This window comes from Tursiops truncatus, chromosome 8, assembly GCF_011762595.2.
Source record: "Tursiops truncatus isolate mTurTru1 chromosome 8, mTurTru1.mat.Y, whole genome shotgun sequence".
NCBI classification, from domain to species: Eukaryota; Metazoa; Chordata; class Mammalia; order Artiodactyla; family Delphinidae; genus Tursiops; species Tursiops truncatus.
This window is the reverse complement of record NC_047041.1, coordinates 58,644,828-58,662,097: the sequence shown is the minus strand read 5'-3', so window position 1 is coordinate 58,662,097 and position 17,270 is coordinate 58,644,828. Positions and strand designations below refer to the sequence as shown.

Below are 17,270 nucleotides of genomic sequence, written 5' to 3'. Positions count from 1 at the left end.
AGCGGACTTCCCGGGAGCTCTCCCCATCTCACAGCCCTGCTTGAGAGCAGGCCTCCCAAGCTCTCGCCTGGACTCTTCAACAGTCTCCTCACTGGACTCTCTTCTTCCTTCTAGTCCATTTGCTCACTGCTGCCTATAGGATCTTTATAAAGTGAAAACCTGATCATATTTCTCTCTTGCCTAAAGTCTTTACTTTTCACCAAAAAAGTCCACACTCCTCTGCCTGGCATTCTAACCTGCCCCTGTCTACCTTATCCACCTATCTCCACCATTCTATTCTCCCTTTCCCTCTGCAGTCGATCAATACTGAACAGCTGTAGTTCTCTTCATATACCAGGCTGCCTCATGCCCCTGTGCTTCTGCACACTGGGTGTCTACTGCCAGCCCTTCTCCACTCTGTTCACCTGGCAAATACTTATTCATCCTTGGAAGGTTTGCTGAATTACTACTGAATTAAGTTAGTCAACAGGGCATTTCTCCTGGCGCTGTGGGTTCTGGGAATGGTTGGAGTGAGACAAGGTCTCTGTCCTCAAGAAGCAAACATGCATAAATCTGGCTAAGTAAGCTCAGATGGCAGCTTTGGTCAATGGAAGCAAGGGCATAAACATCAGAAACTGTAGCAGGTTGTCGGGAGCTGTAGGAAGGAGTTATTATCAACTCCCCAAGGTAGTCAGTGGAGTGACAGCAGCAGTGGGTGGGGTGGACAGGGCTTACACACGGGAGTGGTAAGCATTTTCCAGGTGGGGTTGGTTGTATTTCAGTCAGCAGTTGCCTTCCCTCTTTCTGGACCAGGAACCTCTCCAGGGAAGTGAGAGGCCAACCAGGCTGCTGTGCTCACCTTCCCTAAGCCGGGCTCTCCCTTCCTGTGAATGCTTCATTCCAGATCTACTGTTCTCTTTTGGCCTTGGCTGCATGGTAGTTACTATTTTAGCTGCAGGCTCTGGAACTGGACTGCCTGGGTTCAAATCCTGGATTTCCTCTTCCCAACTGTGTGACCATGGGTGAATAAATCGTCTCACTTTACTTCAGTTTCTACATTTGTTACATGGAGTCAGTAATAATAACCATCTTCTGGGAACCAATCCTCCTTCTGGAAGGATTAAAGGAGTTCATACATGCAATAACAGTGCCCTGCACACAAAGTACAAAAATGTCAACTTTATCATATCTCCTTTCTGCTGTCTACTAGGTAGGGAGTTCCCAGAGGGCAGGTTTGGGTCTGGTCCACAGCTGTGTACCTGAATCCCACCAAGAGGCTAGAAGGCGGCAGCGGGGGTCGGGGTCGGGGTGGTCTCAGAGCACAGGTGCGGGAAACAGAATATGTGACCTTTGAAGGCTTGGCCTTCATTCCTCAGTGGGGGTGGGGGGTGGGTCTCGAGACAGGGAGCAGATGAGAGCCTAGGAAGAGAGCAATAAACTGGGGCAGGGGCAAGGATGCTGGGCCAGGTGGGACAGGCAGTGGGCAGCTGTGGGGACATTTGGATCTGGTTCTTCCTGGCTTGGTACCTGATGTGCTATTTGGTCCACGGGTATCCATTCCTGCATTTTGTTAGTGCACTTTGACATGGGCAGCAAACCTCTTTCCATTTTCCCAGGGCTGGAGGGAAAATGGGGCTGGACATTTTCCCTGGACTGGACTCCATCCGGCCATGTGCTGGCTAATATAGTCCCTGCATGGGAGCAGATGGGAGGCCTCATCCCCAGTTCTGCAGGACCCCTGGAAAAGGTGGATGGCAGCCCCTCCCACGATCATAAGCTCTCCCTCCGCTGCTCAAGATAAGGACTGGTACAGATGGGGAGAACTGGGGCTCTGGGACCAGATGTATCTGCAGCCCATTTCTGGCTCTTCCACACAGTAGCTCTGTGGCCTTGGGCAAGTCATTTATAACCTTGCTGAACCTCAGTTTCTTCATCTGTAACAAATGATTGGTACCTTGCCTGGCTATTGTGATGATTAGCAAGAACGTCTGTAAAGTCTTTAGCACAGGCCTATTACATAGACTGTGCTGAAAAAGAGGAAGTTGTTCTCATTTAGAGCTCATTTCACCAGTTAAGAGGGAGACTGTCCTTGCTTGCGACCAGCCTGGAGCTCCTCAGGAGAAGACGGTTCCATGAACCAGGGCACCACCATTCCATCATCATGGTCACCATCACAGACAGCAGCAACGTCCCTGGCGTTTTAAAGGACTGGTGAAAATGATGGCTGACATGGGGAGGAGCAGGAGCTGTCTGAGCCAGAAAGGTTCTTGGAGCTTATTGGATCCAGCCTCCTTGTTTGTCAAACGAGGTCCCTGATGCCGAGAGATGGGGCAGAGCTAGAACTAAAAATTCAGCTCTCTCTCTCTCTCCCCTGGCACCCCTGTCCCATTCTGTCTCTTTCGAAGGTAGTCTGGGCAGCCACAACATTTCAACTGTTGGGCAGTGCTGGTCTTCCTTGGGTGCCCAGTCTGGGCCCCGGTCCAGAGAGGGGGTGAAGCCACACCTGCTAAGTGACTGAACGTACACACAAGGAAGCAGCAACTTGAGGAATGATCAATTCTGGGCCCCTGGGTCCTGCTGTTCACAGCCCCCCATACCTACAGGTGTCCCCAACTCCATCCCGGCCCAAGCTGACTGGCACCTCATCAAACAGCTGCAGCATGATGGTGAGCACATCTGGATGGGCTTTGTCCACCTCATCGAAGAGCACCACAGCGTTGGGGCACTGCTTCAGCTTCTTGGTCAGCTGGCCACCCTCCTCATGGCCGATGTAGCCTGGTGGGGACCCAATAAATTTGGCCACCTGATGGAAGGAAGGAAATAAGTTAGGAAGGCCTTTCTATGCTTTTAGTTTCCAATATGGGACATGCAACGGTAAGATGGCTTTATATACTGTTAAGATTGCCTGTCTCAACAAGGACAATCAGGTTGTCTCTTTGGGTGGAAGGAATCCTGCTGTGATGGGAGAGCAGATGATCTTTTCTGTGTTTACTCTTCAGAGCAAATCGTATGCAAAACAGATCAGTGACCCTGCTGTGTACATATGCTCCCCGCAAAGGACAAATCCCAAGGCTGCTGGAATTATCTCAGGCCTAATCGACAAGTCACATCAAAATAGCCAGGCAGAGCCCTGTTGACAGGCTCTCCAAACCACACTTCACCAAGGACTCTCACTCACCTCATGCCGCTCCTGGAACTCAGACATGTCAAGCCTGATGAAACCCTGTGTGGAAACAAGCAGGAGTCCATTTGAAGAAGGCAGGGGGAAGGGTTAAGGAGGAGAGATCTCAAATATATTTCGGCTTTTAAGCCACACCAAGCCAAGATTTTCTATCCCATTTTCATGATATAGTTTTTTCTGGCTCCTTGCCTCCTTTTTCTGTCCACTCATCCCCCACGATTCCCTCATGCCCTACCTTAATAAACCCAAGTCGTGTTCCTGCCTTAAATCTGGCTTGGAATGTCTCTTTTTTCAGGCTTCTACTGGGTCTGATCACCACATCATCCACTCATCCCACATTTCCTGAGGGCATACTGTGTGTGCCAAGCACTGGAGCTATGTCTCTGGTCTCTAGCAGCACCTGAGTGGGGCAGGCTGACATGGACAAAGTCAGTCACCATCAGCGTGGGATCATGATGAGATGGAGGGGAGCAACAAGCACCCAGACAGCTCCATGGTGCCCTCAACCTTGCAAGTCTATGTGGGCACATGCCCCTTTTTCTTTTTTTTTAAGTATAGTTGATTTACAAAGTTGTGTTAGTTTCAGGTGTACAGCAAAGTGATTCAGTTATACATACACACACCCACATATATACATATATATATTCTTTTTCAGATTCTTTTCCATTATAGATTATTACAAGATATTGAATACAGTTCCCCGTGCTATAAGTAGGTCCTTATTACTTACCTTTTTTATATATAGTAGTGTGTATATGTTAATCCCAAACTACTAACTTATCCTCTCCCCCTTCTCCCTTTGCTAACCATGAGTTTGTTTTCTATGTCTGAGAGTCTATTTCTGTTTCATAAATAAGTTCATCTGTATCATTCTTTTAGTGTCCACATATAAGTGTACGATACAATATTTGTCTTTCTCTGTCTGACTTACTTCACTTAGTATGATAATCTCTAGGTCCATCCATGTTGCTGCAAATGGCATTATTTCATTCTTTTTTTATGGCTGAGTAGTATTCCATTGTATATATGTACCACATCTTCTTTATCCATTCGTCTGTCGATGGACATTTAGGTTGTTTCCATGTCCTGGCTATTGTAAATAGTGCTGCAATGATCACTGGGCTGCATGTATCTTTTCAAATTGGAGTTTTCGTCTTTTCTGGATATATGCCCAGGAGAGGGATTGCTGCGACATACGGTAACTCTATTTTTAGTTTTTTAAGGAACCTCCATACTGCTCTCCACAGTGGCTGCACCAATTTATTTTTATATTATTTATTAAAAAATTTTTTTATCACAGTTTTTTAAAAAAAATAAATTTATTTTATTTATTTTTTGGCTGCGTTGGGCCTTCGTTGCTGTGCGCAGGCTTTCTCTAGTTGCAGCGAGCAGGGGCTACTCTGTTGCGGTGTGCAGGTTTCTTATTGCAGTGGCTTCTCTTGTTGTGGAGCATGGGCTCTAGGCACGTGGGCTTCAGTAGTTGTGGCTCGTGGCCTCTAGAGTGCAGGCTAATTGTGGCACACGGGCCCAGGTGCTCTGCGGCATGTGGGATCTTCCCAGGCCAGGGATCGAACCCGTGTCCCCTGCATTGGCAGGCGGATTCTTAACCACTGTGCCACCAGGGAAGTCCCTACTTTTCTTTTTTTCGCGGTATGCGGGCCTTTCAGTGTTGTGGCCTCTCCTGTTGCGGAGCACAGGCTCCGGACGCGCAGGCTCAGCGGCCATGGCTCATGGGCCCAGCCGCTCCGTGGCATGTGGGATCTTCCCGGACCGGGGCACGAACCCGTGTCCCCTGCATTGGCAGGCAGACTCTCAACCACTGCGCCACCAGGGAAGCCCCCTGCTTTTCTTTTAAACTAATAAATCTTTCTCATTTATTTACATGTTTTCACTTAAGAGCTATCTAGAATGTAGCTTGCAGCCCTTCTCTCTCCATGGTTGGGCCTAGGGCTGATTTCCAGGGAACCGGCCCCCTGGGGTGAGGCCCGACCATAATTAGCCCCAGGGGAAGAGCACACCCTCTGGAGTGGGATTTGCGAGTTAAAACAAGCAGAATGCCCATGACTTTTCATGAAGAATTTAGGGATTTAGGGCATTATAAGGGCATTCAGAGGCCCTGTCTCTCCACCCAGATCAGGGTTCCCCAGAGACTCCTCAGGCTCCTCTCCTACTGGCACATGCTTCCAGCTAAGAGAATGCACCCACTGCCTATGCTTCTCCTGAGAGCTGGGGATGAGGGAGGGCGCGCCAAGACCCTGAGAGGGAGGTAGCTATGTCTGAAATCCAGGCTATACTCTAGTTCAGTTGCTGGCCAGAAATTCAGTCTGTGATGTATTCTATTTTTTTCTCTGTCCTGTCACTCTGTACGTGAGGTATAGGGTGGCAGAAAGAGCCCAAGGCTTGGCTTCCAGCCCCAGTTCTCCACTATCTGTGTGGCCTTGGCTGCTTTCCCTTTTGGAGCTGCAGTTTCTTCCTATATACTCAGGCCCTTATGCCCTCTCGCTGTTTCTCCTTTATGTCATGGCCTGAGGAGAGGACCTAATCCAAGAGGTTGGAAAGGCCTTGGAGAAGTTCTTAAGGTCATGAGGGTGTGTTATCAGAGGACATGGAGCATTAGCCAGCAAGCATCTTCAGAGGGACCCAGGCAGCTCGGCCAAGAGAAACACTGGCTTCAGGAAGTGTGGGAAGATAGACATGGGGAAGCTGGGAGTGCTGCCCAGAGGGAGCAATGAGCTGGAAGCCACGAGATGGGTATCTGGATAATAGGTGACACTCACTGGGCGCTTACTATGTGTCTGGCGATGTTCTAAATAAGCAAGCTATAAAGGGCTTAGAACGTGTGTAAGTCTATGAGATAAAAGTAGTAGTATCATTCCCACCTTACAGATGAGAAAACCGAGCCACAGATTAAAGTAACTTGCCCAAGGTCACTCAAGCTTGACAATCTGGCTCCAAGCCTGTGCTCTTAGCCACTCTACCCTCCTGCCTCATATTTCCCACTCCATCAATCAGCTGGGCTCTTGGCATCTTCATTTGAAGGGTTCTGAGCTTTGTGTCCAGAACCAGTGCCAATCAATGCCCCAAGATAACAGGGAGTACAGACTTCAGTGCTCACTTACGCTTATGTCAAATTACCTGGGTTCTTATCCTAGTCCTACTGATTTGCTGAGTAACTCTCAACAAATCTAAGGGCTTGATTTTCTTGGCTAGAATAATTTTGGTTTCAAATGATCTTACCTTAGGGTTATCTAGAAGTGAGGCAACAATAATAACAATTATATCTAACATGTACTGATTGCTTACTATGTGCCAAGAATGGTGTTTAGCATTTTATATCATTATCTCACTTAACCTTCATAACAATCCAATGAGACAGGCACCATTACTGAATCCATTTTACAGATGAGAAAACTGATGTAAACAGAGATCTCAGCCAACTCCACAGAGTAGTTTAGCATTGGACCCAGAGCCCTGCTCTTGATCCCTTCATCATACTGCCACTATAACTGCAGTCGTTAGGGCTTCACCATCCTACTTCAGGATGAAATCACGGAATGCCATTAAGGTTTCTTCTCAAGGATTATTAACCCTAATAATGGGAGTTAACAAAGCTGCTCAATTTGGGAGAAATAGTAGAGGTTAATGAGAGAAAAATAATAAGCTCACAAGTCTGGTAAACAAATTATAGGACTTCCCTGGTGGCGCAGTGGTTAAGAATCCACCTGCCAAGGCAGGGGACACAGGTTTGAGCCCTGGTCTGGGAAGATCTCACATGCCATGGAGCAACTGAGCCCATATGCCACAACTACTGAGCCTTCGAGCCACAACTACTGAGCCCGTGTGCCACAACTACTGAAGCCCGCGTGCCTAGAGCCCGTGCTCCGCAACAAGAGAAGCCACCGCAATGAGAAGCCCGCACACTGCAACGAAGAGTAGCCCCCGCACGCAGCAATGAAGACCCAACACAGCCAAACATAAATAAATTAATAATAAAAAAGAAATTATGAAAATGTGCAAACAAGTCCTTGAGAGGCAGCCAGGTCTGGAGGTATTGTGACTCTTTACAAATGAGGAAACTAAGGATCAGAGAGCCAGAACTTGAATTCAAGTCACCAACTCCCAGGTCAGTGCTCAGTCCTCCTTTACACTGGGCCCTGTACATGACACTTCCCACACATCACTCCGTGGGTCCTGGTGATATCAGGTACCCTGGTTAGACAGCTTACAGTCCAGAACCCTCAGATTTTGTTTTATTTTTCAATTTTATTTATTTATTTATTTATTTTTGGCTGCGTTGGGTCTTCCCTGCTGCGTGCATGCTTTCTCTAGTTGCCGTGAGCGGGGGCTACTCTTGGTTGCGGTACGTGGGCTTCTCATTGCGGTGGCTTCTCTTGTTGCGGAGCACAGGCTCCAGGCACGTGGGCTTCCGTAGTTGTGGCTCGTGGGCTCCAGAGTGCAGGACCAGTAGTTGTGGCGCACGGGCGTCGCTGCTCTGCAGCGTGTGGGAAGCTCCCGGACCAGGGCTTGAACCCTTGTCTCCTGCATTGGCAGGCGGATCCCCAACCACTGTGCCACCAGGGAAGTCCAGAACCCTAAGATTTTGAAGGCAGGTTTCAAACATGCCTGTTACATGTCCAGAGAATGTCTATGCTAGACACAGATGCTGTAATGAGTTGGTCCTCAGGGCTGGTGAAGGTAGAAGTTTTATAGAAGCAACAATTATGATTTAAAAATAAAATACATGGTTATAATGGGCTTCTCATGCCTCTCATCTCCCTATGTGACATGGGGACAAATGGACAAGTTTATAATCTAGCCTCCTCCTGTGGCTGAGAACAACAGTTCTGAGAGAAGAGTTGAGAGACTGGATTCTGATTTTACTTCTTCCCCTAACAGGTGACTCTGGATGCTTAACGCTGTAGGGTCTCAGTTCTCTCATCTAAAAAGTGGGTCTAATTTAGCATTTATGCTATCTTCCTTATAGGATCAAATAAGACAATGGATGGGAGTACTGCTGTGGAAAGTACAGAGTGATGAATTAAATATAAGACAAGGGATCAGGCACTTACTGGGTGCTAGAACCTGTGTTCTCTGTGATTCATAGTATCTCACTTGATGCTCACGACAACCTTAGACACAGGACTGATTAGCTTCACTTTGAGGCAAGAGCTGAAACTTAAGAGGGGTAAAGCAACCCGTCTAGGACCAGTAGAACCTGTGCCAAGGAATGGCTGACTCCAGAGCCTGGATCACCCAGGCCACTGACTCCAAGTGGTGACGGTGTTAACTCCGTCTCCTAGGTGAGGCATGTACTGAAGGATGCCATCATCAGCTTTCAGGACACACTGCACTGATGGAAATCTGCCTCTTGTTTAGATGCTCCAACTGAAAAATGACCTGCATCATCAGTCTTTTATCAAGCCCCTTCTCCTTTCTACACCAGCAAGTCAGCAGATACCTTCCTTCTACTTCCACTGTGTATGAAGACATATTAAGACAGCTTGGATAAGGAGATTATGATTTGTAATTAAATATTAACCTTTCTGACAGTATTAAAATTAAACCACTCGGAATTCTTCATCCCTAATCAGGTGGTTCCTGCCCATAACTGCATCTTCCCTAATAGTCTTGCTAGTTTATGGCCCTTTCCAGAGTGCTAATTGTTTCAATCGCTGCCAACCTGATGAATTGTCTTAAAAATGCTATTTCAGTTGGAGCATATTAGCATGCCATGCGCTGCTTCTTGCCTGCCTGCCTGCCTGCCTGTTGAGTGGGTCTGCTCTAGTTTTGGTTGAGACAGCTCACAGACAGCTACTGGCCGAGTCAGTAGAAGGGGGCTATGAATGCAGCTCAGAAGGACACAGCCTGAGCTACCTTGTTTCTGTGGCTGCCAGGCCCTCAGGGAGGTGGTGAAGGGGGAGCTAGGCAAAAGCAGGAAAGGAGGTGGCCAGGACTCTGTTGCTAGCAGTTTGGCTGGCGGAGGCCTGGGCAATTCCTCATCACCTCAGCTGGGGAGGCTTTCCACAGAAAGTAGACAAGGGCATCCAGGGTCATGGGCAACCTGTGATGCCTCCACACTGGGAAGGCCAGTAGGAAGAAGAATGTGTGGCTTTAAGTTGAAATGTTTCTGCAATCTCCAAGGACTGCTCTGACATTTCTGTTTGTGTGAAAGTATTTCCTGTCAGTCTAGAAAGTCAAACTGAGCAGGCCTTGGAAAGCCAGAGTCTGAATAAGGGGATGGGCACAGCCCTGTCCTATGGAGAATCCAGGCCTCTGGGTCATGGGAAAAAGGAGACTGACCACCTCATAGCTTAGGGCATTAAGAAATCATGTTTAAAAGCTCATGTAGAATGGGGCTTCCCTGGTGGCGCAGTGGTTGAGAGTCCGCATGCCGATGTGGGGGACGCGGGTTTGTGTCCCGGTCCGGGAGGATCCCACATGCCGCGGAGCGGCTGGGCCCGTGAGCCATGGCTGCTGGGCCTGCGCGTCCGGAGCCTGTGCTCCACAACGGGAGAGGCCCCAGCAGTGAGAGGGCCGCATACCGCAAAAAAAAAAAAAAAAAGCTCATGTAGAAAAGCAAATCCTCTTATTTCTACTTTTCTCCTACAGGTCTGAGACTCCCTCTAGCATGGCCTTGATGGCACTGGACAGTAGTGATATGTTTCTAAAGCTGTCTCCCCCTCAAGACTGAGCTCCTCAGGGCAGGGGAGTGTCTTAATGAACGCTGTATTATCAGAATCTAGTACAATACCCGGCACAGAGTAGATGCTTAGAAATGTTGTATAAATGAATCTCACTGGGTTCTCCCAAGTGCCTCAAGAGTCAGGCAGGGCAAGGATTATTCATCCTATTTCACAGATGAAGAAATTGAGGCACAAAGAGGTTGAATAACTTGCCCAAATTCCTGGAGCAATTGGTGGCCAAGTTGGGGCCACAGCTGAGGCCTGCTTCCTGGGCCAGGGCCCATCTTTTTGATTGGCTATTGCCAGATTCAGGGAGCCTAGGATTTTTTGGGCTAGCAGGAGTGGTGAGCTCTCCACGGCCTGCCAATTGGGCGTAGATCCCAGCCCTTACCTTTTTGGCATCTTTGTGCATATATTTGGCTGTCTGCTTGGCCAGTTCTGTTTTTCCTAATAAGAAGGAAAAGAGAAGTGTTGGGTTAGGACCAGATGACTATCTCCTGTGATGGAAGCATATTAGAAATGCATGGATGCTGGAAATAATGTATGTTATGGATGGGAATGTTGAGGCTCAGAGAGGGTCAGTGACTCTCTCAAAGTCACCAAGGGAATTAATGGTAAAACTGGGACCAGAATCAAAGTCTGCATTGCATCTTGATTTTTTGTGGATGGGGATTGAAGCCTTTTCTCTACAGCAGCATCCTAAGAGTGAGAGGTTGACTCTTACAATCCAGAGCCATCCTGTCCTTTGAAGCCCAGCATAAACCTTGCCTGTCCTAGGAGCACCCTGACTTCCTGGCTCACTGCACTGTATCTCTCTGGACACCCACGGTCTTGCCATCCAGCCAGGCCCTGGAGCCACAGGCCAAATAGAGGCTGGGAGAGGATAAAAAGCACCTCTCCTTGGCTTCACAGCCTTGCTTTGCAACATAAAGAAGGAATGATAATACCAAAGTGGTGGCTCTGAAGGGCCATTTGGCATGATGGTCAAGGCTTTGGAAGTCACTATCTGGTATGGGTCAAGTTCTATAGTATCATGTGAGGTAATGTTAACCCTTTGGGACCCTACATCTGAGGGAGCACCCATGAAGATGCTGAGAGGGGAAGAGGAGGCAACAGATGCATGAAATTCCCTATCAAGACAATGGGAGAGAGAAAAACAAAAAGACAACGGGAGGTGGTGGTGGTGTGGTGGTGGCAGTGGGAAGTATCTGTGAGGGCAGAGAGTGAGGGGGTGAGAATGCCTCAGATAACCCAGCCCAAATGGCTATAAAAATCCCCGACCCATTTCACTGCAACCAATTTTGCTATGCACTTAGCACTGTGCTGGCCATCAGGGGCTTTCTTTAGCTTCCTAGAGGGTTATGTCCCAGGCTACACTAGATAAGGCTGGTGCACTGGGCAGTGGAGGTGGTTCAGTTCCTAAAGGGCAGCCTCTGGGGTTGCAGAGTGGCTGGACCAGGACTCACAGGACCCCAAGGGCCTGGCCTTCCAGGTGAAGTAGGTCCTGCACCACAGCTTCCAGAGAGAGGGGCATAATTCCAGCTGTTCCTAATGTGACAGATGATCCTCTTGCTGGCTCTGTAATTTGGAGGAAGTTGTTCTGGGAGCTAGATTTGAATGAGAGGTGGGTCGTGTGACTCTGGCCCATAGCAGCTGGGGCTCCCCCAGCTCTCCTTCCCCACAGGCTGATCTACTTCCAGTTACCTATTCCAGATGATCCCAGGAAGAGGAAGACCAGAGGGTGTTCTTCGTCGTACCAGCCATTCTCCTTCCTCCGGATCGCTATGGCCAAACACATAAGACGGGAGGACAGGGAGGGAGGCAGATAAATCAATGACACAAAAGGCAGGATAATTATCACTAAGTATACAATATGTTTTACTGCTCTGCGCCCACTCAAAGTCCTCACTACCATTAGTGCTGCCTAATCTGATTAGCTGGCAAGGCCCCTAGAGACACCTAATCAGGTTAGCATGGATTTGGAAAGCTGCCCAGAGCAGATTTCGGATAAAGTTTTCCAGGATGAGCACTCAGCGTTGCCAAGGAAACTGAAAGGCGGGTGGATGGTGAATGGAGGTGAAGGGGGTGGGGGGCTGGTGAAGGAGAATTCGAGAGGAACTTTAGCTCTCCACTGGTAACCCATCCACTCACCACTGGCAGGAGTCTGAGCCTGCCCCTATGCAAATGGGAGAGGCAGAAGCCCATGGCAGGCCCTTGGGGATCTGGGGTGTGAGCTCTGAACTCTTTCCCATTTGAGGGAACTAAGGTCTCATCTGCCGTTAGGAAATACAGCCAAATGCACTTTCTGGAAGCCAATGAAGGGTAGTGTGGAGCTCAGGGCATGGAAGGGTGAGCCACCTGGTTAGCACCTCCACCAACATGGCCTCCACTGGGCAGAGGTAGGGGAACGGGAATAAACACGTACTAGGTTCCCCAGGGCTCAGCTCTGCTAGAGTGAGTGCTAACCTGTCCTCTTCAAGGGTTCTATGTGCAAGATGAGGAAATTAAGTGCCCAACCACAGAGTGGGAGAGTCAGGCTCAGAAGCATCACTCAAGTATAAGAGTAGGAACAGAATGAGGCAGAACAATCAGAAGAATCATTTATTAAACATGCTATCTGCTAGGCCCAATGGAAAAATCGCCAACATTTTATTACTCAAGATCCATACCCTGAGTGGAAAATATTATTTTCAACTCCATCATAGTGAACAGGAAACTGAAACAAGAGATAAAGAGATCTGCCCAAGTCACACAACTAGTAGATTACCAGCTGACTGGTGGAGATGTTAGAGTTGCATCTCTAAACCTGTCTTCTTTTTTTGTCACATATGGTTACTTACAAAAGCTAGTATCAATTTGGGTTGCCATAAACGGAAACACGGCCGTCAGAAGAAGGAAGGGGAGAGACCATTGTGCAATGTCAAGGTCATCCTGCAGATGGAACAGCATATATGGTCTGGTCCCCAGAGCGTTAAGGGGAGATGAGCAAAAGGATATATGTCAGAGGACAAGGCATGGAAACCAAGTCAATGGAGGAAGAGTTGACAGTCTTAGGGAAGCATCGTCCATTCTTGAGGTGCAAAGATCCTGAATGCTGTACTGTGTGGTATAATCTGTGTGGCTGGGTTTCAAAGAAGCGGCTGGAGAGATCAGGGAAGGCTTTTGGAAGAAGTGGGACTGATGACAGATCACAGAGACTGGGTGGGATCTGGAGGGGGCAAATGCAGCAGCATGACAGAGGTGGAGAGACAGGAATGAACATGAGTACTTGTGGGTGGGATCAGATCAAAGAGGTCTCGAATCCCTGTCTTAGGAGCTCAGGTCCACACTGTGGACTTTGTCACCTCAATCTCTAATGCTTCTACCTAAGATACTTTCTAGTTCTGGCCTCAGCAGAAAAAAAAAAACTGTGCAACCTCATGGACACCAGACTAGCCACTCTGCCTGCTTGGGAGATACTCCCTGAGACTCCTGAGAGGGGCCTGAGAAAACACTGTCTAACCTCTCCCTTGGGCTAGGTCTCAGATCATCTCTAAACTGACTGGCTTGGTCCTCTGGAAGGCCTGGCCATGATGGGAATCCACAGACCTCATAGGTATCTGAAGGCTGGGGATGAAGACGGAGAAGTCCCAGCCTGGTGAGAGGGAGCCCCCAGTGTCCTGACAGAAACAAGACCCTGTGGGTGGGGGTATTTGGGGAGGTGGAGATACTGTAAAATGGCAAAGGCTAGACTTCTGTGAACATTATGTGTGGATGTGTGTTGAGGCAAGGGTGACAGAAGGGGTTATATGAAAGGAGTCACACTCTTCCAAAAGTTGGCTAAGTTGAGAATCTAGGCTGGAAAGAAGCTGAGCAAAAACTGGATTCAGGCTTCATGGGGGTATTTGGGGAGGCAAAAGTATCCAGGCATCACTCGGACAGGTGGCCTGGGGAACCAGGGTTCCCCAGGTGTCATGAACCTGAGGTTCTGATCTTGACTTCTCTTTCAGGAAGCTTCCCAGCCCACCAAGAGCTGCATGCCTCTGGGCTATGCAGTTCAAAAACACCATGGAGAATGCGGAATTGGATTACGCCAGGGGCCATCTTTTCCCCCTTCTTTTCTAATAATGCACCTGGGAGAGAGCTCTTTATAATGCCAAGCAGACTCCACTGCACAGCTGTCCCTGGTCAATTCTGCCAGACCCAGGGCATGAGTCTGGGGTGGGCTTGATCTGGGCTCCCCGTGAAACAGGCAAAATGCCAACCATTAAACAATTACAACTCTGGATATTTCTAATAATATCTGAAGAGAAAAATGGCCAAGCAGATGGCGTCTGACAGAATGAAAAATGGAAGCAGCTACGAAAGACCGGGGAAGGCGGGCCCTGGGGTGTGTGGTTGGCAGGGTGGCTGAGGACCAAGGCTGGGTGCCTCAGGGTTCTGTCAGGCTGGGGCAGAGGCTGGGACAGACAGAGACCTGGATAGGCCCATTTGGGATGTGGCCACAGGTATTGGTGCTCTGTGGACAAGCAAATGCAGCAACTTCCTCTGCTAGCACTTCAGAGTCTGTAAAGAACTTCTGTAGACATAACTTCATTTGAGGCTGGTTATGAACCCATGAGGTTGGCAGGGCAGGTAACCTGATTCCCATTTTACAGACGAGGAAATATATATAAAGAAGTTAGGTGACCTGCTCAAGACTACACAGGTAAATAAATGAACCTGGGCTTTAACCCTGGCTCTGGCTAGCTCCTGAGCATGAACTGGTGCTTCAGGAGTTTAGAGAAAGGAGTTGGCTCTCCCCTACCACAACATCTCCTCATTCCCTCGCCTCACCTGGAAAGCCACCGCACTGCAGTCTTCCAGTCTGGCTGGCTCAGCCATTCCATACATGGTCTCAGGAGCCCCTGCCCCTGACCATATCCTGACCACAGCTCTCTGGGCTTGAGATGGTGTCAGGTTCCCTGAGCAGGCAGCTCAGCCCCTTCTCTGGCCAGTCCCATCTCTGAAAGCTCCAACAGGTTTGGCAGCCTCTCCACATGCTGAGCCAGCTCCAGGGCCTCCTTGCTGGGTTCTTCCCCTTACCAGAACGTCTTCTCCTGACCATGTCAACCACTACCAGACCATCCTAAGTCTCACCTGCAACAACTCTTTCCTGTTTATTCCACCACATCACATCTGCTCCATTAACTCCTATGTTCATCTATGGGGCAGTATGATGGAGAGGGCAGGAGTTACAGGACCTAGTTTGGAGTCCTGGCTCTGCCACTTATTAGTTGATTGACTTTGAGTAAAACACTTACTGATTTAGAGGTTTGGTTTCTTCATCTATAAAATGGGAAGAGCCATACATGCTCAGTCAGCCCCACATGAAGATTAAAATGAGTTAATGGCTATAGTATAGTATAGTTAATGGCTATAAGTTGCAAAGAATGGAATAATAATAAAAATAATGGTAGTCATAGCAGCAGTAGTGGCAGCTGCCATTAGCTTTGCTATTTTACAGATCTCTCTTTCATCCTTACAATAATTCAGAGAAGTAGACATTACCTCCATTTTACAGAAGAAGAGACTGAGGCTCAAAGGGGGGCAGTGGAACAGGTTTCATCTGTCTCTGCCCTCGTATCAGGGGGAGGGTGTGCCTCAACCTGTATATTCCGTGGGTGCATGTGCTAGGCATTCTACTTCCTGAGGGACTCTTGCCCATCACTGGTTTAATGTGTGCTGACTAAATGAATGAATTCTTGGTTTTTCTGGAATCACAAGGGGAAAAGAACAGACACTTCAACTCCCATTTTACAGAGAAGAGTGAGGCCTGGACCCAAGAGTCTCTTATGGCTTCAACTGGTTACTACTACTACTACTACTACTACTACTACCCTTGGGTGAATAAGGTTTCCACTCTCTTCTTAACCTCTCTCCAGGGAGCCTTATTCATTTGCTCAGCAAAAAAGCTCTGTGTTGAGTGCTGGGGCACCTACAAAGAAGCCTAAAACAAGGTTTGTGCCTTTTGGTTGAACGCTGCTATGAAAACTGTGGGTTCCAAGTGGGATGGGAGCAACTGGGAGAAGTGTGGGAAGAGCCATTTGTGCCTGAAGTATGAGGGAGAGATGGCCAGGCAGTCTGGGTATGAAGGGACATTCCAGAGGAAAGCCCTGGTGTGTGCAAAACCAAAGTGAGACAAAAGTACTGCCTCCTCCTCCCATGCCAGGCCTTTGCCTCCATCTAGCTCAAGGTTCCGGGGGAGTCTGGGCAGGCTGACTCTTCTTTCCTGATAAGTTCTGGTGATGCAGTGGGAGAGATTTTTTTAACCTAACTGGAACATGTTTGTTCCATGCTTGTGCCACCTCCTAGGGAAACCTGTCCTTCAGAGGGACTCCATGGCTGAGTCATCTAAATGTCTATTAGCAATTTCCTATCTAAGCTTATAGGTTCGAGGAGCACAGCTCAAGAAGTATCTGCTGACTGAGTGGATACTGGTGCCTTGGGTTTGGTGGATGATGAGAGTGAGTTCTCTTCTTAGTCTGTAAGGATTAGTCTTTCTGAAGACAAACTATTGCTACTAAGGGGTTACGTATTAAAATTGCAAAAAACAGCTTTTGTTGAGCCCACCCATTATATGTGCCTATGTGCATGCTGTGAGGTAAGGGATCCCTGAAGGGAAGATTGACATCCTTCCAGAAAGAGGCTGAGATCAGAATTTGTGCTGAGGAGAGGCAGAACGTCAAGATGGTCTCAGACTTTGTTCATTTGAGTTCACTTGAGTTCAACCTTTTACACACCTGTGTACCAACCCTGGGGAAACAGACCTGAATGAGAGGTAGTTCCTGACCTTGGGAGGGAGAAAGACCACTGATGCCATGTGGTAAGTTCAGTTTTAAAAGATGTCCACGGGAAGCCCAGAGAAAGGGCCCTGCACCCAGGTGGAGGGCTAAGGAAGGCTTCCTGGAGGAGGCCTCGGTGTTGAGGGTCCCGGCAGGTGAGTGGAAGGGCAGGGCAGTCCAGACAATAAGAATGGCAGGCGCACAGGAGGGACACCTGAAGTGGTGAGGTGGGGAAGTGGAACTGTAAGAAGTTTCTAAATCAGTCACTGCCTCTCTACAACTCAGGGATGACCTGGATGTATTTCTCAGATTAGAAACAGGACTCCAAGGGAGGGTCCAGAAAGGTGCAGTGCTTAGGAAGGTTACATTTTTGGATTTGTCAAAGAGGGACGTGGAGCACAAGACAGGATGGTGCGCCTACTGTGTGCACATGGCTGATGTTGAGATTCTGAATTCGGGCCAGACCTTGGAAGAGCAGTCAAGGTGGTAGAGCTTCCTGGGGGAGTTCATGGGCTTGAGTCAACTGGGACCAGATGCAATGGGTTCTGGGGACAGGCCCCTGGTCAGAGGGAGCGACAGGGTGTGTAGGATGACCTGCTGCCCAGAAAAAGCTTCTTGGAGCAG

The 17,270-nt window shown here is 48.6% G+C and overlaps 1 protein-coding gene across 3 annotated transcripts in view; it reads right to left on the bottom strand.

The window, feature by feature from the left end:
- The window catches only part of CLPB (ClpB family mitochondrial disaggregase), a 163,118-nt gene that overhangs the window by 22,716 nt on the left and 123,132 nt on the right, over positions 1-17,270 (bottom strand). For all 3 annotated transcript variants that reach the window (XM_073808531.1, XM_033862370.2, XM_033862374.2), the window contains 4 exons: positions 11,548-11,625; positions 10,235-10,290; positions 3,158-3,202; positions 2,621-2,782 (listed from right to left, as the gene is read on the bottom strand). In XM_073808531.1, the coding sequence (XP_073664632.1) occupies positions 2,621-2,782; positions 3,158-3,202; positions 10,235-10,290; positions 11,548-11,625 (341 nt within the window). The remainder of the gene's footprint in view (positions 1-2,620; positions 2,783-3,157; positions 3,203-10,234; positions 10,291-11,547; positions 11,626-17,270) is intronic.